This window comes from Rhyacophila brunnea, unplaced genomic scaffold (genome assembly GCF_057557595.1).
Source record: "Rhyacophila brunnea isolate RB1 unplaced genomic scaffold, BYU_Rbru_1.0 scaffold_21, whole genome shotgun sequence".
Lineage (NCBI taxonomy): Eukaryota > Metazoa > Arthropoda > Insecta > Trichoptera > Rhyacophilidae > Rhyacophila > Rhyacophila brunnea.
The window spans coordinates 3,013,955-3,038,821 of record NW_028232871.1 but is presented as its reverse complement, the minus strand read 5'-3'; the positions used below and the strand labels follow the sequence as shown (position 1 = coordinate 3,038,821).

At 33.1% G+C, this 24,867-nt stretch overlaps 1 protein-coding gene across 1 annotated transcript; it reads left to right on the top strand.

Annotated features, from left to right (window-relative positions):
• The first annotated feature begins 5,313 nt into the window (after positions 1 to 5,313).
• XRCC1 (DNA repair protein XRCC1) lies at positions 5,314 to 21,809 on the top strand. The gene is made up of 8 exons (XM_085948881.1): positions 5,314 to 5,492; positions 5,607 to 5,807; positions 11,069 to 11,236; positions 13,284 to 13,485; positions 15,581 to 16,096; positions 18,807 to 19,014; positions 19,432 to 19,715; positions 21,424 to 21,809. The coding sequence occupies exons 1-8, from the start codon at positions 5,442 to 5,444 to the stop codon at positions 21,678 to 21,680; spliced, it is 1,887 nt and encodes a 628-aa protein (XP_085805007.1). The 5' UTR covers positions 5,314 to 5,441; the 3' UTR covers positions 21,681 to 21,809.
• The last annotated feature ends 3,058 nt before the right edge of the window (positions 21,810 to 24,867 follow it).

Genomic DNA, 24,867 nt, shown 5'->3' with positions numbered 1-24,867 from the left:
AATTATTATGTGTTACTTAAAACCAGCTTGACTTAGTGGCATTTTTCTATAATTTAATACTCTCTGAAGCGTTTTCTAAATTGAGCTACTATTGGCGATCGGCTTTTGTATTTTAAGTCAAAGTAGGTTTACTTTAATTAATATAATTATAATGACAATTCTCTTTTGACAATGCAGTTCCACCATGAATTGACAGTTAACAAAATAAAAGAAATTTACTTTAATTACTAACTGACGTCACGGATCGATTTTTTGTTGTAATTTACTTGATCTTGCTAATACTTTTTAATTACCCATTTCTTTTTAAAAGCCATTAGATAAAATTTGTCGCAATTAAGTATGACGCCTTTAGCATGGTGGTCTATGTGCATGGGCGCGATACCCGAGAGATGCAGGTTCGTTTCGTTATAATAATATAATTAAATTTCTCAGAACAGAAGTGTTTTCAAAATTATGTATGTTCAATAATTAGAATGTGACATATGTACTTAAATCTTGTGCATTATTCGTTGAATAAAAAAAATACTTAGTTACTTAATATAATTATTGTTCATTTCATTTTTCCTTTTTTATATACAACTAGCTGAAGTACCGGGCTTCGCACAGGGTCGCTTCGTGGTTATATTTATCTTAGATATTTAAAAAATAATAAGAGCTAATTATTTTTTTAATATTAAAATATCTGTGTAATACAATATGGCAATATGAAAATAATTCTAATAGGAGTAAAGGTCAAACAAAAGAACACTAAATTAAAATGAATCCAAAATATGCAAACGTTATTAATGTTATTAATATGCAGTAAAAAAATCAAAATTGGATGGAACAAACAAACAACAAACTTTGTATTTTATATAATACTAATTTAGAAACATTCGCAGGTGTGCGCACAACAACTGATAAAAGTTTCATCGCAATCGGATGAATGGTATAGGAACGCATACGAATAGAAGAAGAAGATGATTTTCTAATTCAGAAATCTTCGTGGGCATGCGCTCGACAACTCATCAAAGTTTCATCGCAATCAGATGAATGGTATAAGAACGCATACGAATAGAAGAAGACAGAATAGATTAAAAAGAAGAAGAAAATGGTTTTATCAATTTAGAAACCTTTGCGGGCGTGAGGATGACACTTGATCAAAATTTCATTGCAATCGGATGAATGGTATGGTAACGCATACAAATAGAAGAAGATGGTTGTACTAATTCAGAAACCTTCGCGGGCGTGCGCACAACAACTTGTCAAAATTTCATCGCAATCAGATGAATGGTATAAGAACGCATACGAATAGAAGACGATAGAATAGAAGAAAAAGAAGAAGAAAATAGTTGTATCAATTCAGAAACCTTTGTTGTGCTCACGCCCACTTATCAAAATTTCATTGCAATCGGATGAATGGTATAGGAACGCATACGAATAGAAGAAGAGAGAATAGAAGAAGATAGAATAGAAGAAGAAGAAGATGGTTGTACTAATTCAGAAACCGTCGCGGGTGTTGGCACAATTACTGATGAAAGTTTTATTGCAATCGGATGAATGGAATAGGAACGCATACGAATAGAAGAATATAGAATAGAAGAAGAAGATGGCTGTACTAATTCAGAAACCTTTGCGGGTATTACCACAATAACTGACGAAGGTTTCATCGCAATCGGATGAATGGTATAGGAACCATACGCATAAAAGAAGATACGAGTACAATGAAGAAGAAGAAGAAGATGGTTGTACAAATTCAGAAACCTTTGCAGGTGTACGTACAATAACTGACGAAAGTTTCGTCGCAATCGGATGAATGGTATAGGAACCATACGAATAAAAGAAAATAGAATGAAGAAGAAGAAGAAGATGATGATTTTTCTAATTCAGAAACCTTCACGGGTGTGCATACAACCTCTTACCAAAATTTCATCGCAATCGGATTAATGGTATAGGAACGCATACGGGACAGACAGACAGACAGACATTCATTTTTTATTTTAAATATAAGTATAGCCTATACCCTTCGCGCAAGTGCAAGCAATAAGTTGACAAAGTTTTATCGCAATCGGATGAATGGTATAGCAGCGCATAAAATACGAACAAACAAACAAATATTTATTTTTATATATTAGATTTGCCATTTTCCTATCTAACCAAAATAATGTAAAAAAATCTAATGTAATTGCGCTGTTTATATTCAAATAAATTAGTGTACCTACCCAATGAATACCCGTGTATAAAATTGAATACCTACACGAATTATTGATAGAGAAAAGTAGAAATAAGTCACTGCCAATCAATTTGTACAAGGTGTCCGGAAGAACGGTGCTACGTGTGATTTGTCCTCCGATAACAGTAGCGATAATAAATTTATTTCCAAAAATACTGGCGACATTCCAAAATCTATTTAATTTCAAATGCAATTCGACCGTGCGGAAGAGAGTTGCTATCACTAAGATTTGATAAGTGTCATTATTTAAAAATACCGCCAATAATTTGGCAGATGTGCAATTAATGATTAATGATTAAAAATTAAAGTATTTAATGATTTATTACTTCCAAATTTAAAATCATATGAAATTCACCGCTCAAAGGGTGTGAATCCGTGTCTCAACGATGGAAGACACCCAAGAGATTTCTTTTGAATAGACCAGAAGCAGACGCACTGACGTCCCGTGGGGGTAGGCAGATTGAGCGTCGCTTGGGGGCAGCAGTTACTCGAAGGGCAGCAAATCGAAGAGAATCATTTGGTATATATAGAAATATCTACCTAAGCTTAGTAATAATGAACATATCTTTCCATTAAAAAATTTAGCTCATTGGTTGGAAACAAATTGTATTAATGAACATAAAAGGTTTAACAGGACTGTGATTTTTTTGTCGAGTTTGCGATGTCTAGTTTACTTCCGTTGCCCTTCGACGTCCATGGTGACGAGAAACGACACCATGCGCGGATGATACGAAATACTGTATAAAAAATGGGGCGACATTTTGGCGCTGCCCAGGGGGCGGCATTTTGTCTAGGGACGTCACTGAGCAGACGCACACAAGGGGAAGGGGATGGGGGATGTTCGGGTCCGGACCCCTCCCCCCGTTGAACAGCTTTCTCAACGGGTTAGTCCCACTCTTCTCGGCATTCTATGACATGTGACACCTGTGGTGACTGGAAGACCCGTGGCACTCATAAATTGGTGCAACTATCTGGGCCATTCAATGTTTGCTTTAATATTCCGATGCGCCATGTCTAAAATACAAAACAGCACGGGCAATACAAACGGACACTTATATTTATGACCGTTAAGCCACGCTCATTCGACAACTACTGGTACGACAGCTCGCAATAATTCGTAGGTGAACACCATCAGTTAAACCTGCAGAACAGGAGTGTCTGGGTATGAGGAATGCAATTGGAAAAGTGCGATAGGTAAGGTAGAGAAGTAGGTGGGGTAAATGTGGAGGTGTTACGGATATTTTTTGAAAATACCCCCCCCCCAACTATTTTTCTGTGTGCCTGGCCAGAGGGTAAAAGTGGGATCGGGGGATAGACTACGGTAGTTGAAAACTGTCTAGAAAGAAGGATACACGGTATCCCTGAGGCTAAGACAGTGGAGGGAGTTTGCGGCAGACATAGGGGAATGGAGACATTTTCCCGGAGGTGGCTAAGATACACATTGAGTTTTAGTACATATCGATGATGAATGAGTAAATTATAATTTTAAAAGAAGTAGAAACTTAAGAAACCCGCCTTTGTGGAGATGAAGCCTATATTAACTGCTAATCGTTTCACATTGTAAATTAATTTGTAGCAAGTTTATGTGTTGAGATTTTTTTAAAATGGTTATTCATACAGTAATCATTAACATTTAGATGAACACTAGCAATAATTAATAGTGAGTAATTCACACAAAGCAAAGCGTTAGGGCAGGTCGCCTATTTCGTGTTTTATTTACAAATAATACTGTTAATACAGATAATAAATCTTTTAATAAAAAATGAACAAATTAAAAATCGTTCTGGAAACTCTGTCAAATTATACAAACGGTTCATTTATAACTCTACATCCGCTATCAAACATGGAATTAACAATAAACAATAACAAATTTATTTTCAGTAAGTACCTACTTACAAAATTTTAATAAATTAAGTACATACCTACTAGCCTATTTTAATTTTGTTAAGCGAAACAGCTGTTGTATGAAAGCAGAACAGAAATAGGTAAGTACGTTAGATATTAAGATAAATTAGCAGGTTTAGATAATAAATACGCCACATTATTATAATCTTAATTTAATTAAAATCATAGTTCGATAGTTCTTTTAACAATGAAATCATTCACTACAAAATTCTGAGTAATTAAAGTATTGGTGAAAAATGCAAGAGCAAAGATAAACGGAAATGTATAAATTACAAAACTATAATAATACTAATCAATGGGTCTTTATTAAAACCATTTATAAAAAAGTCATAAAAAGGATTTTAATTCTCAGTAGATGCCTACGTATATTTCACAATTTAAAACTTATCTAATAAGAAAAACAGTTGCACGTTTAAACACTTATAAACTTTACTAACGCAAAAAAGAAAATCCTGAAAGTTCAGGAAAGTTTTAAATCTTACATACAATATTTATAATAAATAACATAATAATTTATAATGAAACATACCATTTATTAGAGATGTCTTGTATGAACCACTGAACACGATAAAATGATTTGACACTTTGAAACTACTGCCTTGATTTTTAAGCTTACAGTATCAAAAGTATTCAATTGAATAAGCACTAAAACTGAAAGTTGAATGATTTTATGAAAAACTTTTCTAGCGGTGAAAAGTAGAAGCTATGGAATATGGCTATTCAAATGTGAAACGACAAATAATAGAGTGAGACATTTGTTTGTCTATTAATTTAGTAGAGACGTATTATAAAGCACAATTTACGATTTCAATAATTTAATAAAATAATTAACAAAAAATAAAAATATGTACATAAGAAGACTAGATAGTAATTCTATAGATTTCACAAAATTAAAAATAAATATTTGAAATCGTTATTATTAAAATAGACTCAACCAAAAACAGCAATTTAAAAGCGCCAATGCCTTAAATTACAAACCACATTTTTTCGCAATAGAAAATAGGTACAATTTAAATATTTATTGATACATTTAAAATTCAGAATTATTTTTATAAAATATTATTATTTGGAATATTTGATATTCAAATCGATATGTTATTAGGCTCATTTCTAAGAGCTATACGCAATACTTTTATTGTAGTGTTTTTGACAGTGCTACAAAACTCTACCATAAAGAAGTAGAGTAATATGGAAATATTGATCAAATTTTTGTCTATGGCTCCGTGTTTATGTTTTTATTTGAACTAGCCAGAAATGTTGAATGTTGAGATATATACAATTTAAATACGACTAACTGGAATAATAATTGCATCACCTTCGTATCATGCCACAAATAAAAGTAGAGCATATTGTGAGTTTCAGCAGCGAAGATCCGGTATAAACAATTATTTACCTAACCTATTTGACTACCGTATAAGGTTGACTGGTTGACATCAGTTGACATAACCTATCAATATGACGCATACTTATATCTTGTTTTTTTTATTAGAGTCATCCTGCAAATAACCTGCTATCGAAAGATATTGTAAACAAAAGATGGATTGGACAAGAGAAAGGAGAAGCGTCGGTATCAGTTATTTTACAGCTGGAGAAATCAACACCGATAACTTCTATACACATTGGTTCTTATCATTCAGCACTCGTTGAAGTATTGGTTGGACGCTCTGAAGCTAGTAGTCAAGCTTATGAGGTATGTGAAAATCATAGTAACTTTATTAAACAAAATTCAGCTCTCATTAACTTACCGCTACTGTCTTGCATAAAATAAAATAATTGAATGAAAAGACGGAAATTGATAAGATAACAATTACTAATAATCTATTATCGTCAATTATTAATAACTCTTTGAATGAGTGTCAAGAATATTAATTCTTTAGTGCCTGACCATTATTTCTGTCAACTATGTAACTTTATTGATATCAAATTATTATTTATTAGTAGAATGTAAGTGTTATACTTATACATCTAACTTGAAAAGATGTTGTTTTACGTACCTACATAATATGCTTCTGTGAAGGTATGTTGTCAAATAAATAATACTTTTGTGTAGATATAAATAAACTGTAAAAATAACTGATACAGATAAGTATTGTCCTTCGTATCTTTTTTGTGATTGAGGTATTTTGAAACCTTAACCATATAAATGATATAGAGTTGGTAGGTACTGTATGTTTACATCATTACATCATTTATATTCTTATGTGCAAGGTACATTGATTAAAGAAATGTACAGATGGATTGAGGTCATGTCGCACCGTGAGTGTAAAACCATAGCAAGTGCAAATTTTTCAATTTCGAGATTTAAATGCAAAACAACTGCAAAAGTCATAAACTTGATAATGTAAAATTGAAGTTACTGCAAACTTAAAAAATTTCATTAAAAAAGACAGATATTTGGGTTTTACAATACAAAGATTTACTTCCATTGTTAATGTAAAACCATAGTATCTGCAAATGATTATCCATAACTAATTGTGAAACCCGAGCATCAGACGCATTCTTTTGGTGTATGCAATGTGGCATCGTTTTTATTATTGTGATAGCAGCAATTATTGAAATGATTCAGTGTTAAGACTTTGATAACGCATCCAGACGTATTCTACAACACATTATTGTTTCCTTTGATTCAAGTAATGTAGTGCAGTGTATTTTGTTTTTATCAAATATGAGTTTAAGGATTCGAATGATGGTGGAGTTAGCTTTAAAAGCTGAAAAACTTCTAAAAAGGTAAGACTTTGTGATAAATATTATACTAAAATGATATACAAAACTAACCTTAATATTATTATTGTTATGAAACTTATTATTATCGACTTATCTTATGTACCTATGTATTTATTTTATGCACCTACAATAATAAACTCTTTCAATTAACACAACAGTATATCAATCAGATCTATGATATTTTTGTTTTTGCAATGTTACAGATTTTCAAAAATGTGACAAGTACATTTCCTGATGCTGAAGAACCCATGTTGGATATAGATAAGGATGCTGCTGGTTTGCAAGAGGAACAATACCCATTATAATATAGGCTTTTTTCAACCAAACAAGGACCTATGTGACTTTTGTGAAAAATATAAAAATTGCAGTAGCGAAGAGAAAAATATAATTCAAGTTAAATAATATATTATGACATTCATCAAAAAAAATAAACAATTATTGAGAACACAGAAGGCGAAAGACGAATACAATAGTATGTTGCTATAATCTGCAGGCCGTATTATCAACACCAAATGCCCAGATAACAGTGCTATATTACAAAAGAAAGCTTTCAACTTATAATTTTACCATCTTACACACATTAATAATAAAAATGGTTACTGTTTTGTTTAGCATAAAGGGACTACAAACAAAGGGGCCAATGCAATTGGTTATTGTGTTGTAAAATTTTTGGAAGACCAATCAATTGGGTAGTAAGTCATTTTTTATTCGGATAATTGTGCCGGACAGAATAAAAATAAATTTATTACAGCAATGTATTTATACGCCGTCCAGAATTTTAATATCCCAAAAATCACACACAACTTTTTGGTCGTAGGACACACCTAGAACGAGGGTGACTCTATAACACTCTTGCATAGAGAAACAAAAAAATAGTCTTGAAGTCAGGTCCAATTTATATACCAATACAGTGGATTCCAGTGATTCACTGGAAATTGGCACTGACGAGATTTTTGATTTTCACGAGTTAGCAAATGAAATGGGCAATAATTTTCAACTCAACGAAAATAGTAAAAAGGTTAGTTGGGTAGACATTCGCGTTATTGAAGTGAGGAAAAACAATCCTTATTGCCTGTTATATAAAAATAAGTATGAAACAGAAGTGTTTGATGTAATAAATATTAGAAAACGTCAGGGCGGACGTCAATCAGTACAACCTCAACTACACAAAGCATTTATAAAACCACCTCGGATCTCCGAAGCAAAATTAAATGACTTGATTTCCCTATGTTCATCAAAAGTGATACCAGAAATACACCACAATTTTTATAAAAAAAACTTTCATCTACACATTTAAATACAGATTCAGATAATAATTGACGTCGATAAAATTAATTATAAAAACATTACAATTATTGTAATTTGCTATTTTTATTTTGGTTTAAAATTGTATGCATCTATTTTAATAAATTATAGTTAGTAAGCTTAAAATATCAAAATATTATAGGTAAATATCATTCTTGATTTATTTAATAATAATATAATATATTATATTATAATGGTATTACCAAAGTTTCCAATAAAAATCTTACTGCAATTCAGGTAACTGCGAAATATCAACATTTTCTATGCATCATGAAAGTGTAAAACCATAGCAACTGCTAAAACTTGTAATCTTGATGGATTTATATGAAAAAAATAAAATTAATAAAAGAACATGTCATAATGTATACATACACCAAATATTATGGTTTTATTTTAGAAACTCTATTTATCCTGACCAAATGAAAACTTCAAACCCTTATATCTCCAAACTATGTAATTTGCACATACGTTGGTTTTACACTCACGGTGCGATGTGTTGAGGCAAGAAATAACATGTTACCGCCTTGATATTTTCCCCTTGACCTTTCCTTTCTGCTTTCCGGCCCCCTATATCGTTAAAAAATATTATATGCCCAGTTCATAATATTAGATAATCATTGCTTAGGTTAGAAAATGTCACTTCATTATAGAATACATATTTGTACTTACGCATGGTAATTGGGCTGCATATTATGTTATTAGACCTCAGTTGAGGCATGGTCTAAAAAGATCGTGGCTAGGCGATGCCCGGATTGCAGGTCGCGGGTGCAAATGACGCATACCTACAGGCCGAAATATAATTTGTCATAAATCCAACATGCGTCCATTTAATGTTCTGTTTATTGTGCTATTAGTAGTAATAATATATATTCATTGATATGCTTTCTTTTTAAAGTAAATGGGTAATGTTTTTAGTCATCTTTACACGATTTAAGAATTAATACCCCAGTCGCACTCACAAAACAGATTGACATATTCACACCTCGACGTTCGCTCTAAGACTGCTAGCGAGTCCAAAATTTCGTCGCGTCTATAGTTGAAAATTATTTGCCGTTTCACTAAAGTATCGCCTTAATGTCGTCAACCATTTATGGGTCGCAATAAATGCGTGCACCCTCTGGGCCACCAGTTGCCGACCACTGATATAGGGAATCAAATTCTCTTTACAAAGTGTCTCGATTCTATGGATAGTTGTCAATATATAGGGTTGATTATTGACACATCCATTGTGTAAAATGGATGTTGACGTGATTCTTACGCACAGGTACAAATTGGACCTAAAGTTAACATGTGAATTTGTTCTCTTCTCTCTCTTTTAGAAGCTGTCCGCAGAGTATGTCATTTAGGTGATAAATCTGTTTTATTATTATTTATTTATTTGTTTCTTTATTAACTCATTCACTGCTGACTAGATAATGACTTTTTAATTACCACCTTTAAAATGCACGTTAATTACATCGATTCGCCACCTGGTCATTACGCGCCAGGTGCGTCTTTAGCGTCCAAAGTCCACCACAACTGGCCGTGAAGCCCAATTACAGTGGCAAAACTCCCAGGCTTGAGGAATTTACATAATATTAGATATTTATGATATGAGCATACGATTTTGATTGTTTCACGCTCAATATAATGATTGCGTCTTCTTCTCCAATGTCCGCTCCTCGGTCAGAGCATATAGACACCATACATCACCTCCAAGACTATTGCTCTTCTTGAATCTTCCCAGGTCATGCCAGCATTTGGTAGCTCTGTCGTATATACCATATTATAGGTGGTATTTAAGCTCAGTTTGATTTATCAAAATTACGATACTCCACTGATTATATCGTATGCACCAAGGCCTGAACAAAAACGATGCATAAGTGCGAGTGAGAAAGTATTCGGCACCCTTAAAATCTCTGCGACACGCGCTAGAGTAAGATAAAAGGTCTACAGATGTGGGAGATGGTTTGCTACGGTGTAGCCGGCAAATCTTAGCTTATTGCTTAACTAAGCGTCGATAACCGTGTTGCTAAAATTGCTATTATTTGTGTTAAACATAAAGTCAGTTGTAAATATTTTTAGTTAATTAAGTAGAAAAGATGGTTCTGTGTGTTGTATTAAAATATGGTAGCCGTAATGATAAGCAAGAAATGGTATTACGTTTCATAGGTAAGTTGATACACGTTTGTGATAATTTATTTATATATTATTATATATTTTAATATCAGTGACCTAGTGTTTCTTTAAAATAACTTAAATTATGGATATCTTTACCTATTGGTTGCATTTTGACCGCTTAAAAATACTATATAACGTAAAAAAATAGAAAATTATATTTTAATTCTGAGCGTCTAGTGCGAGCACTAGCAAAATGGTCTATGGTCTCAAAAATTTGTATACGAATGCGTTCGCTCGCCCACAAACCAAACGCACGGCACGCAGCTTCATTTAGCAATGCAATGGGTGGCGTCTAGATGTATCTATAGTCAAAGATATGGACACCATACATCGCCTCCAAGACTATTGCTCTTCTTGAATCTTCCCAGGTCATGCCAGCATTTGGTAGCTCTGTCGTATATACCATATTATAGGTGGTATTTAAGCTCAGTTTGATTTATCAAAATTATGATACTCCACTGATTATATTGTATACACCGTATGAACGATCATGAACTGGTGAACAATCATCATAAATTTGCAAGCTAGATAGAGCTATCGATGACTATGTTTTTAATATTAAATTGGAGCGGGCAGTTTGAATATGTATTTATCGGGAAGCCAATAACTGCATTGTAATATTGCGTTCCTGATAATGATAATTAATTTGATAATTGTTTTGTGTCTAAACTTTCTCCCGTCGATAAGTTTCCTACTGTTAATCCCATTCTTAGGCCTTATCAATTTCTGAATCATAATAATATACAGTGATTCTTATTGCAGGTTCTCCTTTGCGCCAGTACTTTTATGACCCCTGCCGACTCACGTAACTCGGTGAATATTTCAAGGGTCCGTACCTTCACGACAGAACAACTGGTAGCTTCTGTACAGAGTAAAAATTGGGACCGCGTCAGGGTTGTATGCACCCAGCCTTTCAACAGACACGTTCAGGTACCATCATATATAATATTATATATTTTTTTTTAACAACACAACAGGCCAAGAGGGTGATGGTAGTAAGTACCGAAGCAGTGAAACAAATCACAAAAATATCCATGCTTGAGAAAATTGTTAATATGCAATATAATTGAATTGCGAAGTCATAACGGTCTTTAATTTATTTAAATGTGTAGTGATTATCATAATATATAATTTACTCAGAATCCTACCATACACAAGAATTTATTTACCTGTATGAGGCACAAGTCTATATTTTTTTAAGTGAGAAAAACAACTATTCTTTGTTCATTTCATTGTTAAATTGACATACTTGATATGATTTTTATAGTTGTATCGAATCGATCCTTGCTATTTTGACCATACGAAAGGTTGATTTGATATAGTAATTTTTTTTGATAAATTTAATGTTTTTAAATACATATTATTGATCAACTATAATACTTTAAACTGAATAATGTAATATCTTTAATGTCTCATATTTTGATGCCAGATGCCTTCACTAAATCCACCCTTCTCCACTGGTGGATTTACCACCATCACCAATGGCGAAGGGTGGATTTACTGAATAATTTGTATTCTTAGTTCAATGAAAAGATTTGCCACTAAAATCCACACTAGTATAGCAGTCTCCCTTATGCGTAAATTGACTTATGATCCAATTTACAAAATAAAAATCTTAATTATTGTTTTGTTACTAATGAATGTACGAGGGTGGGTCAATAAGTCCTTAGAAAAGCCGACAGGTGGCGCGACTAGTACTGTAAGCGGTTTGTTTTCATGCAGCGGCACTACCGATTCAGTATGCTGCGAAGTTTCAATCAGATTGGTCGGGTTGTTGTGTGTTTCTCGTACATTTAAAAAAAAAATTTGCTTGTTTACAAAAATGGAGAAAATTGAGTTTAGAGCTGTTATTAAACATTTTAATATAAAAGGGTTAACAGCAAAGGAAATAAAAAATGAGTTGGATTTAGTTCACGGCATATCTGCTCCTTCACTTGCAACTATTTATAACTGGTTAAATGAATTTAAACGTGGTCGTACATCAACAAAGGATGAACCACGCTCAGGACGTCCTGTAGAGGTGACTACACCAGAAATGATCAATAAAATCCACGATATGGTGTTAAGTGACCGAAGATTAAAGTTGAGTGAGATAATTGAGGTTACAGGGATCTCAAAAGGTAGCGTCATTTCTATTTTACATGACAAATTGGGCATGAAAAAAATTTCTGCAAGATGGGTGCCGCGTTTGCTCACAGTCGACAATAAACGCAATAGGGTGGTGGCCTCTAAAGCCCTGTTGTCGCTCATGCAACGCAATCCGGATGAATTTTTTCGTCGCTTTGTGACTGTAGATGAAACATGGATTCACCACTATACTCCCGAGACGAAAGAACAGTCAAAGCAGTGGATTGCGAAAGGCGAACCATGTCCAAAGAAGGCGAAAACCGTAAAATCAGCTGGTAAGGTTATGGCTACTGTATTTTGGGATGCACGTGGAATTATTTTCGTTGACTATTTGGAAAAAGGAAAAACAATAACAGGGGATTATTATGCATCTTTATTGGACCAGCTAAAAAACAAAATTGAAGAAAAACGGCCTCATTTAAACAGGAAAAAATCCTCTTTCATCAGGACAATGCCCGTGTTCACACATGTTTACGATCAATGGCTAAAATTGAAGAATTGAAGTTCGAATTGGTCGACCACCCACCGTATTCGCCAGATTTAGCCCCCAGTGACTTTTTCCTTTTCCCAAACTTAAAAAAATGGCTAAGTGGACAACGTTTTTTTTCAAATGAAGAAGTCATCGATCGGACAAATGCTTATTTTGAGGACCTTCCGAAAACTTATTTTTCTGACGGTTTAAAAAAAATTGAGAAACGTCTAACCAAGTGTATTGAGCTCCAAGGAGATTATGTTGAGAAATAAAAAAAAATACAAAAATGAAAACTATTTTAATGCTTTTTTCTAAGGAATTATTGACCCACCCTCGTATTATTATCTTATCATTTATAAAATCATTACTATATTTCAGTATGGGCTGTCATTCATCCACCTATTTAGTTCAAACACGCAGCCGAATACAGCAGAAGTAAAGATGACATTGCCCACCGCCCAGCCCAGCCTCGGCAGATTTAAGTTGAGAGATTTATCATCAGACGAAGAAGATTCGGGAGGATCCTTTAAACCGGGAGAACTCTTCGCCAAAGCCAAACAAGCACCATCATTATCCACCGGTGATTAATATTATATTTCTCATTTTAGTTGTATAAATAAAGATAGTCACATATAAAATCATAATGGGTATTTTTAGATGTTTATATTTATCATGTTGGATATTCCAATATTGAATTATTTATATTTATTCTAGGACTTTTAACTCACAGGCCATTATTTCAGTTCAATGATGGTTGACAGCCAGGTTGGAAAACCAGCCTATGAGGTGTATATAAACATCACTCTATTATATTGGGTTACAGGCTTGTGCGGTTGAAAGGGTTCTCTTAAATGCCCAGTGTTGCATTTCTGCATGAAATTTTATTATTATTATTCTTGTGAATGAAATTTTATTTAAAATCTTGCAGTTCTCTACGTTGGGCATAATATGCTTACTAAATAATTATTGGCTTTTATTCTAATAATATACTGAATTTATTGTTTTATATTAAGGTTGTACCTCAGTTGAGGCACGGTCTAAAAAGATCGTGGCTAGGTGATGCGCGGATTGCGGGTCGCCGGTGCAAATGACGCATGCCAAACGAAATATAATTTATCACATAAATCCAACATACATCCATTTTATGTTATGTTTATTGTTCTATTAGTAACAATAATAATATATTCATTGACATGTTTTCTTTTTAAAGTAAATGGGTAACATTTTTAGTCATCTTTAAACGATTTAAGAATTCATACGCCCGTCGCCATCATGAAATAAAGTGACGTTCTCTCTCAGAATGCAAGCGAGTCCAAAATTTCGTTGCGCCTATAGTTGAAAATTATTTGCCGTTTCACTGATGTATCACCTTAATATAAATATATAGTGGCACCTATGAAAAAAAACTATAAGTATTTTTATAAACACACTTTCTCCACTGCAGAAAACTGTAAGTTTTTAAATAAAATTTCATTCAGACAAAAAATATAATGAATTAAATAGGTACTTTGATACCGAAAGGTAACACCGTTCATTTAAATAATTGGGATAATACATTTTGCTGCTCATATTAGATGTTCTCTCAGAGTAATGATATTATAGAGAGCGCCTAATTTTCGGCAAAATGAAGCCGTATTTCTTCCGTATAATGCACAGTAGAACCTCGATTTTATTATTATCAACTATAAAACGTTCTACCATCGTGTTGCTTCTCAGTACGGCTACCAAATTTAAACACAACATGGTTAACAATAATATGTTCTACTAAAATAACTAAAAATAATTACCGCTAACTTTATATTTAACACAAAAACAATAAATTTCAGCACCACTTGCTCGCGGTAATGAATGTAATCAGTCTAGTCTATTTTAACCGGTGATGTTTTGAAAAATTGTTTAATTCAGCCGTAGATATTCTATCTTACTCTAACGCATAGTGCGGAGATATAAGCGTGCCAAATGCTCACTCACTCGCACTTATGGTTCATTTTTGTTCAGGCCTTGGATGTTCTCTTCTAAATTAGTTTTTTAATCAATTATAATAAAATTTAGTTTGAATATACAGTATAACCCCTATTTTACGTTTTTTAAGGGACTGAAAAAAAAAACCCAATTGGAGGGAAAATGTAAAAGGGGGCTATTGAAAAAAAGAACATTTAAATTTTACGTTTCTAAAAAAATAACGTTTTATTAAAAAACAACATTCAATTAAAATTTTTATTGAAAAATTGCGAACTTGTAACTTGTAAGACTGATGACAGAATAATGACAGACGGAGTGTATACAAAACACAAACACGATGTCAAAAGAGAAGATGGCGACCAATGGACCAATCACCTTGTTATGCGCCGAACTCGGGTCAATCACAGCGTCGCTCGCCAATCACCGTGCGCCGTTCTAAAGACACGGAGTTTTCCCTCCAAACACCTTACGCCGTTCGAATGTCATGACCCAATCATTGTCAAGCGGGCGTAACTCGTATATTTTGAATATTTCCGACGTAAATCGCGGGAAAGAAAAACGTAAATGCGGGTATTAAATGTACTGAAATACATCGGGACTGAAAAAATTACACGCAATTGCCGGGAAAACGTGAATTCCGGGCACGTAAAAACGAGTTTATACTGTAGTATATTTATGTTGTTATTTTAATTAATATATTTTGTTTCCTTTAGATGCTCAAATACGAAAGGCAGGCACTGCGACAAACCTAGACACAAACAAGGAATCAAATTTACTAGTGAAAACTGCAAGAACGCCAAATTTAAATAAACCTTCCACCGGCAAAAAGTGTAAAACGACAAGCGACGAAGATGTCCCATCGAGAGGTCGGGACCAACTTATGTATGACGATGACGATGATAATGCTAATGCAAAGATTGACAGGATAATAAAAAGAGACAGGGATGCAAAAAACGAAATGAATAAGAAAATAGCCCTGGATAAGCTTGCCCAAGCCAAAAACGAACCCAAGAAAGGTGTGAGTAAATTTGACTTCCGGAATAAAACACCGAAGAAGAATGACTCAGCGGATTCTGATAGTAAAGCAAAGGACGCTGAAAAACCTAAGGTCAAATTGAATTACACAATAGAGACGGATGATAGTAAAAAGAAAAATAATAAAGACATTAGAATAAATAATAACAACAATAAGAGAAAACTTCCCCATGATGATGGAGAAAGCCCGTCAAGTAAGTACATAGCCTAGGCGAGGGGTGGAAGTAGGCTGTGAAGATTCTAGATAAATAGTACACACTAAACTTTGTCAATTTTACTTATTTGTTTTCATTGAATTAAGAATACAATTTGCAGATGGTTCTGGTTAGTTTTTAAAATTCTTGATCAGTGCCACGGATGAGTTAACTCGCGGGTTCTAGTTAGCGTCATAATTTCTGAATAAACTATTTGTGTATATTTTCTAAACCATATTTATCATTCTAGTGTGAAAATATTCACGATAAACTCGAGAAACATGTTGATTTGGTAAGTTTTCACAAATATTTATCATTCTGTTCCTATTTCATATTTTTTAAGGGATTTATTTTATTCCAAAAATAACTGGCCTACAAGTGTCCACCTAGTAAAAATTGGCTGGCAGTGATAAGTTTAAACCCTGCCTAATCCAAACTAGTTTAGGTATACTATGGGTTATACATTGAATATAATATACATATACATTGAATTAATAATACATATTACAGATGGTGTTGGGTTAGTATTTTAAAATTCATTAATCTCTGCCTATACCAAATAATAATCGATAAAACGTTCATATATCTATAAAATATCTAAAATTATGTATGGTTTTATGGAATAATTTTAGATATTTTATAGATAAATAAATATTTTTTACTATTATCTGTGTACTATGGTTTGGATTGGCAGGGTTTAATTGAATTTTAAAAATTAACAAATACTATTTACACATTGTAGTCTCAGTTCAATGAAGGTTTAGTAATGTGGTTGAGGTCACCAGTTTGGATGTATGTGAAAGTGGATGAGCATTGGAAGTGAATTCAATTCAATTCATTTATTTTACATATTGTGGACATTACAAATTATAAGTTTAAGACGTTCACAACATGACATTTAGAAACAACGAAATATTATTAAAACAATATTAGGTACATAATAAAAGAGATAGATTCTACAGTATAAATGTGTAAATACAAAAAATTATATAGGTACAAGGAAGTACACCGGATGAGTTAAGCAGACCCTATTTTAAGAATTTATAAAATAACGTCCACCTATACTCATCCTCACGTAGATGGAATATATCAACATCTGAAGCGATTTGGTTGAACAGAGTTATTGCCCTCCCAATTGGCATCACCAATAGCAGGTTAGTTCTGCTCCTCGGGAGAACAAACAACTCAGTTGAGCGAAGAACTGAGTTGAGTGAGAATTGAGTGAAGAACTTGAAGTATGAAGACTGGTAGTTGCTGGCAGAGGTGTGCGAGTTTATTTGACAGATGTCAAGATACAGTTTACAGTTATACAATGGTAAAATATAACAGCGACGTTGGTATTATTTTCTGACTAAGGTACTAAGTTCTCTGGCAAGATACAAGTTTATCGAGTGAATATTACGGAGAGACTGACTTGTTCCCTAGCGATACCTTTTTATTGAACCCCTCACGATGGAAAATGCTTACCTCTTTACAAATTTGTGTGTGAGTCAGGGTATAGACCTAATAGGTTTAGCAAGTGGCTGACATCCATTACTCATAAAAAAAAAATCTGTTAATACAAACCTCTACTCTGTGGAGGCCCATATGATCCTAGTAGGATCGGACATGGTCGAAAGAAAGAAGAAATATCACTTAGGTAAACAAAGTGCTTACTAAGTAGGAATTCGATTGTGTGAAAAATGTATATAAAGAAGTTGTAGTATGTACTAAACAATAATTAAATGAATAACATTATTTGAAAGCGATTCATATGTCATGGATTATGCTGACACTGCTTGGTGCTCATGGAACCATCAACGGCCACAAAAGCAAATACGTTTGACTGACAAAGTTTAGTGTGCAGTATTTATGTGGAATCCTAACAGCCTACCACCACCCTTCGCCGCTGGTACATAAGTATTTCATATATTTATTAATATTAATTTGTTACATAAGTAATTTTTACATAATTGGAAGATTGACCATGTGGAAAGATTCATTTTAAACAACTGTTACTTACTATAATAATAACTTTTGAATAATCATTATTATGTAATTATTTGTGCTCAGAAAATTGTACGTATTACAGTTCATCATGAGCCATTGTATCGGCAACCGATTGCTCTATTGCATTGAGATCAAATTCATGTCTAAAAAATATTTGATAAAAACCACCGGAATACAAAAGAAAGACATAATAAAATAGGTAGATATGTTGGTAAATTAGACATACGATCCTATTATGTATGTCTGTCCAAATTTAAAACACAGCAAGGAAATTTTTTTCCAAAATGCATTTTATTGCATTTTTTAAAACACAATCTTCTATTATACTCATGCCTACACGTTTTAGACAGGGTTTAATTGGATTTTAAAAACTAACCAATACCGTCTGCAATTTGTATTCCTAGTTCAATGAAAACAAATAAATATGACTGACAAAGTTAAGTGTGCACTATTTATGTTGAATCTCTGCAGCCTATTTCTACCCTTCGTCATTGACAACAATATATTACGCACATTATTATAATATATGCATTCTACCAATTTTTACCCCAAAAAACTTTAAGTGTGATTTCACAGTTCAACCATTCAAAAACTTTCTTGAATATCTGATTGGTCACTTCAAATATGTGATAATTTTATTTAATTGCAACCCTATTTATTATATTGACGCCATATTCTAGATTCTAGATTCTAACCACATGCCTGTCTGATCTAATTACAGATAAAACTCCTAGAAATAATACCAAAAAGAATGTAGTGGATAGTCCAACACCATTTGACAACATAATATGGGGTCCGCAGTGCTTACGGGGTGTCGTGTTTGTGCTTAGCGGTTACGTCAACCCAAAACGGAGCATTCTGAGAGACACAGTAATATCGCTGGGGGGCCGATACAGCCCCGACTGGGGCCCTTCTTGCACTCATCTTGTGTGAGTTGAATTTTATTAAAATAAATGGTTTTTATTGTATTTATGTTTGTGCATCGATTTGTCTCGATAATAGTGTGGTACGATACGAAGAATGAAATGAGAGGCTAAGCACTACAAACGGCATATAAATAAAAAAAATATCATTGCTTTGTGTTCAGTTATAAACATTTTATTCCTACAATTGGATTATACTCCATAGATATAGTGTATATTTAATTATTTTCATGGCAACGTATATATCTATCTCGTATGTTTTTGTGTAATTTGTATCCCTTCAATGACTATAAACTTACAAATGCATATTATTTAACTTGGAAGTTGATTTATTCACTTTGGTTACCCATGCCCTTGAATTCATTTAATCGCCAGTTCCTCAAGCTTTATTTTCAATTGTATTCTTTGCCTTACCAAAATTAGATGCGCTTTCGCAAATACGCCGAAGCACGAGCAAGTGCGGAAAGCAGGCGGTGATGTCGCAATCGTGGGAGGCAACTGGATTGAAGAGTGCGGCACGGAGAAGGCTCACCTACCCTGGCAGTGGTTTGCCCTAGATCGGAAAAAAAAGATTGATCGGCCTCCGGGACCCTTAAAGAAACCTGAGCCCAAGAAAGTTGATGTTCATGTGCCTACGACCAGTGCTTCAAGAGATGATTCTGATGATGAGGAAGTTAAAAGCAATACTCGAATTGATAAAAATATGCGTAAGCTACATCTGTTCATTTTATGTTAATACAAAAAATATTCCACGACAAGTTTTACAAAGAAAAAAAAGTCCCTTGAACATTATTTTCATATAAAACCATACCTTTAATTCGAATTTCGTAATTCGAAATGATTTCAGAGTCCTTGGCATATAAAAATATTCAATAAATCGTAATAAAGTGCACTATTTCATGAGCCAGTCATTGAAAATTGTGACAGACTTTTCTTTAAACATCAAAAATTACTTATTTTATGATGGTAATAAAAATAATCCTGACATATTATGACCCAATTCGGTAGGCACACATCTATGATTGGAAACGAAATTAATGAAAATCAAAAATTTTTTTTTCAAGATTTAAAAATTTTCCCCCATACATTTCGTAATTCGTAATTCGATTTTTTTTTCGATTTTCGGTCCCACGGAATTCGTATTAACGAGGTTTTACTGTAGCTCGCAAAGTAAATCATTTGTTGCGATTAGTTACAAAATTGGTTACTACCACATTTTGCCATTTAAAGATAATCGCAAAAAACCGCCAAGCACATTTAGGACTACAAATAGAATATTTTCGTGAATAGCAAAGTAAAATTATCTAAACGTCTTAAAATTAAGAAAAAAAAAACTATTTAATAATTGAACTGGAGCTTATGTGGTAGAGGCGCTATTATAATGGTTTTGAAACAAAGTAATTCTTACTAATTCTGCTTTAATTAAGGGCCGTATGTATGAGATTCCCAAATTCTTTATAAGCTATTTAACCGATTTCCACCATATAGCATATAGTACTGTTTGTGACGTAAGCAATCTGACGCCACAAGTCATTCAAAATGGCTGCTTCATCTGTCACTTTCTAATGTCATTTTAATAATGCATTCATTACAACAAACGTTCGCTTAAGGCCCTCGTTCATTTTGTAGACTCTTTAAAACATTTGCGAACTTTAAAAACAGTTCCTAGTCGTGCCGTTTACAAAATACGTATAATTTTGATCCATAGTCTATAATCTAGATAGTAGGATGGTAGATAAATAGATAGGTTGTAGAATAAGATGGATTTATGTAAGATTACGATAAAATACCTCTGCTAAACGACTGCAAAAATAGGTACCTACTGCTGTATATGTATAATATTATACAGAGATCATTACATTACATTCTAAACTAAATCCATTTTCATTTCTGTCATTTCTTATTCCGTTTTGACATCTCATAATATAAGTGATTGAAGTGAAGTTAGTCATAATATAACTATGTATTGCCATCAAATGGAAATGTTTACCGGGAATACTTTATCCTTTCGTACAGTAGAATTATAAAATAAATGTGATAAAATAACTGATAAATTACTTACAATTCATAATAATTACTCATTTATGATTATTAAATTTATATGGTACCGTTCGCACACTTTCCGACACATTTACAATTTCAAAATTTTAAATTAATGATCGGGGAATGAAATTTTATAAGTTTGCCATTATATGGATGCCATGACACATTATGACGTCGCTAACCAACAGATTACATTTGCACTCATGCATACAAATGAACAGTATTTAGCCTATAAAGTATTTGGGAATCTCATGCATACGACCCTAAGTTATTTACGTTGACAGCCGTTTTAGGCTTCTCTATTTTATTGTCAAAGATTATTTATTTAATATTACTTAGAAAATAATACATTACTGTTTCTTTTAAATTTAGTTTCAGAATCAGGCGAAGACACCGATGATGAAATTGAAAAACTGATGAAGAAAAATGATGAAATCGAAAATGCTAAGAATGATTTAGCAAAAAATAAAACCAAGACAACTGCTAAAAGACATGTCGATCAACTGTCAGATGAATCACTCACAGATATGGAAGATAGCACGGTTGCTACCAAGATTAATGAGAAGGAACCTCTCGATAAAAAGTTATTATGTATTTACGATCAAGACACTGATGTTGACTCCGACTAATTTTTTTATTAATTGTGTACATTTATTTTGGTATTATTGATGTGTTATTGTGGTGCACACATAGGATACAAGAATTTTTCGATCTCTACAAGAGAATTATAATACATAATATCGTCACCGTTCAGGCAAAAGTCACCAACCCTAAAAACATAATTTTGAGATATCGCAATTTGAAAGTTTGAAAATGCAGGAAAAATCAGATTTTAATGTTTTTAAGGTTTTATCTACATTAAATTATTTTCTCATGTCTTCTTAATAATTTCTTTAAGGTAATTTTACTTTTTGATGCTAATTAAAACATCTGGAAGGTTTTGAAGGAGGCAAGGTAGCTCAATTATGGTTTGGTGACTTTTGCTTGTTAATAATCTGAACAATGTTAGCCAAAAGAAGGATCAGTAAAACTCACCATCCATAGTATAGTGACTTTTGCTTGTATATTTATAACGAAGGATTTTTTTTGTTATATAATCAATAATGTCTATTCACCTATAATGACTTTTGCTTCTTAAGATTTTATCGAAAGTCATTTAGTGGAAAACAAATAATTCGGATTTAAGCAAAATTTTACTAACTAATGTACCATGGTGAGTTTTGCATCTTAAAGAACATACTTTTACGCTTCGGGTGACATACTCAACTCAAAACTGCCATTTTCAGGGTTGGTGACTTTTGCCTGAACGGTGACGATATTATGCTTTAGCAGTATAAATTGGCAGGAAACGATTGGACCGCATTGTGCATTTATAAATCACAGAACGTTATTGTGAAACAGTTAATACCTCGTCAATAAGAACACGGATAATTGTGTCGCTGAGTTTCCAAACACGCTATAACACTTTTTCATTATGTTGAGAAAATCAACAAAAACTTTTTGAACTAAAAAGGTTTTTGAATGTTTCAGTAGTATAGCGGGATTTGATAGACACATTGATTTTGTTTCATAAATGACAGTTAATCGTAGCGGCTTTTGAAAGAGGCGATAAAATTTTCATGTAGAGATTTTAATAACGAATCCAACGGTATATATTATATCTTATATAATGTTTGAGGCTTTCACGGTTGTTTTTTATCGTAGTATATTCTTGGGTTTTCACCGTGTCTCCTTCTTCCTTTACTCGACGTTTCGGGCTCGTTGCAGAGGCCATATCAAGAGATATGTTTTATGATGAAATGTAGTGTAGGTGTGTGAATGTAAACGTTGCTCTAAGAATGTCAAAAGGAATCCGATTATCTAAGAGCAAACGTTGCTCAGAGTAATCTGTCAATCATTACGACCGGGGATACCGGCTCGAATATTAAATTTTGCTGATAGTGCCGGAAGCCATGACGTTTTTAACCGTAATCCATCATCCCTATTAATATTTTCAGGGTTTCTTTGGATTTCAATGGCCTCCTTTACCAATCGTGCAAAATATCCTTTATTCCGACCCAATATCTTGGTCTCAAAGTCAAATTTGTGCCCTGTATCCATCGAGTGCTCGGCAATTGCCGACATCGTGTAATGTTTAAGTCGGTATGCTCTCTCGTGTTCACTCACACGCTTCTTTACTGTTCTAGAAGTCTGGCCTATATACTTTTTTGGGCATCCACGACAGCTTAACTGGTATACACCTGCCGAGTCCAAAGGTTTTGAGTCCTTTACTGGTCTTAACATATTTCGGACCTTTGTCGATGTTGAGAATATTGTTTCAATATTATGTTTCCGAAGTATCCTGGAAATAGTATCGGTGGTGTTTTTGATATAAGGTAGATAGGCCCGGCTTTTGAACTGTATCTTTTCCTCCTGACTGATCGGGTTAAGGTTGATTTTGCTTCTGGTGGCTTTTTGGATCATATTGTGAGAATATCCGTTTGCTTGAAGAGCCTTTGATACTTGAGATATCTCGGATTTTAAATACGAAGATTCGCAGATAATCGCGAAACGTCGAGTAAAGAAGGAAGAAGGAGACACGGTGAAAACCCAAGAATATACTACGATATTATATCTTATTTATTTCAAAAAGTGTTATAGCGGGTTTTGAAACTCAGCGACACAATTCGAAATTCGCCATAAATCGAAATTTTCGTGAAAAATAAGTCCCTAGAACATTATTTTCATATTATGAAGCTATACCTTTAAATTGAATTTCGTAATTCGAAATGATTTCAGTGTCCTGGCATATAATAACATTCAATAAATCGTAATAAAGTATACTATTTCATGAGCCAGTTATTGAAAATTGTGTCCAGACTTTTTTTAAAACATTATAAATTGCTTATTTTATGAAGGTAATAAAAATAACCCTGACATTTAATACATCAGTGGTACAACTTTACTGCACTCCACTCAAAGGAAAAACAATAACACACAAGTTTCAGGGCTGTAGGTATTTAATTGTTGATTGTTTATTGGATTTTCACATAGTTTTACTACAGAACCAATTTTGAAAAATAAAAAATATTTCGTATTTTTTTATAATTCTAGCTCAACATAATATGGTGGTAAATACCTACCTACATTACTTGATAACTTCGATTAATGGATTAATGACAAATGGTTTTAGCACAGATTTTAATTTGAAAGAATTGTATCAGAAATTTGGTAGGCACATCTATGATCGTAAACGAAATTAATGAAAATCAAATTTTTTTTTTAAATTTAGTATTCCCCCCCCCCTATACATTTTATATTTCGCAATTCGAATTTTTTTTTTGATTTTCGGTCCCGTGGAATTTGTATTAACAAGGTTTTACTGTAAATAGGTTTAAGGGCCGATGCAGAGATGTCAACGTTAAGTAAAACATACTAATTCTGTACCATATTATGTATAGTTGACAAAAAAAAATTTAATTCATTGATTTTAAAAATTTTGTATATCGTAATACAGATGTAACTATTGAAACCGACATATTTTCTAACAACTACCGTGTAAGTTTATCGCATATTTCTCCACATTCGAGAATTGTACCTTCTTAGAGTCACAACCAGATGGTAACCTACTTCCCTTATTTTTAATTTCCATGAGAGTATACATTCCAATTTTAATTATATAATATTTCGAATTAAATTCCAAATTGCATTAAAACCGTTACTGACCATGTCTGATCGTAATCAGATCATATTATGGGCCTCCACAGAATGGAGGTTTGTATTAACAGATTTGTTTTTACGAGAAATGGATGTAAGCCGCTTGCCTCAACCTATTAG

Excerpts from the sequence above, each read along its gene's own strand:
- XRCC1 (XM_085948881.1), top strand. The coding sequence starts at position 5,442 with ATGCCACAAATAAAAGTAGAGCATATTGTGAGTTTCAGCAGCGAAGAT. Across the intron at positions 5,493-5,606 it reads GTTTCAGCAGCGAAGATCCG|AGTCATCCTGCAAATAACCT; the intron begins GTATAAACAATT and ends TTTTTTTATTAG. Across the intron at positions 5,808-11,068 it reads CTAGTAGTCAAGCTTATGAG|GTTCTCCTTTGCGCCAGTAC; the intron begins GTATGTGAAAAT and ends TTCTTATTGCAG.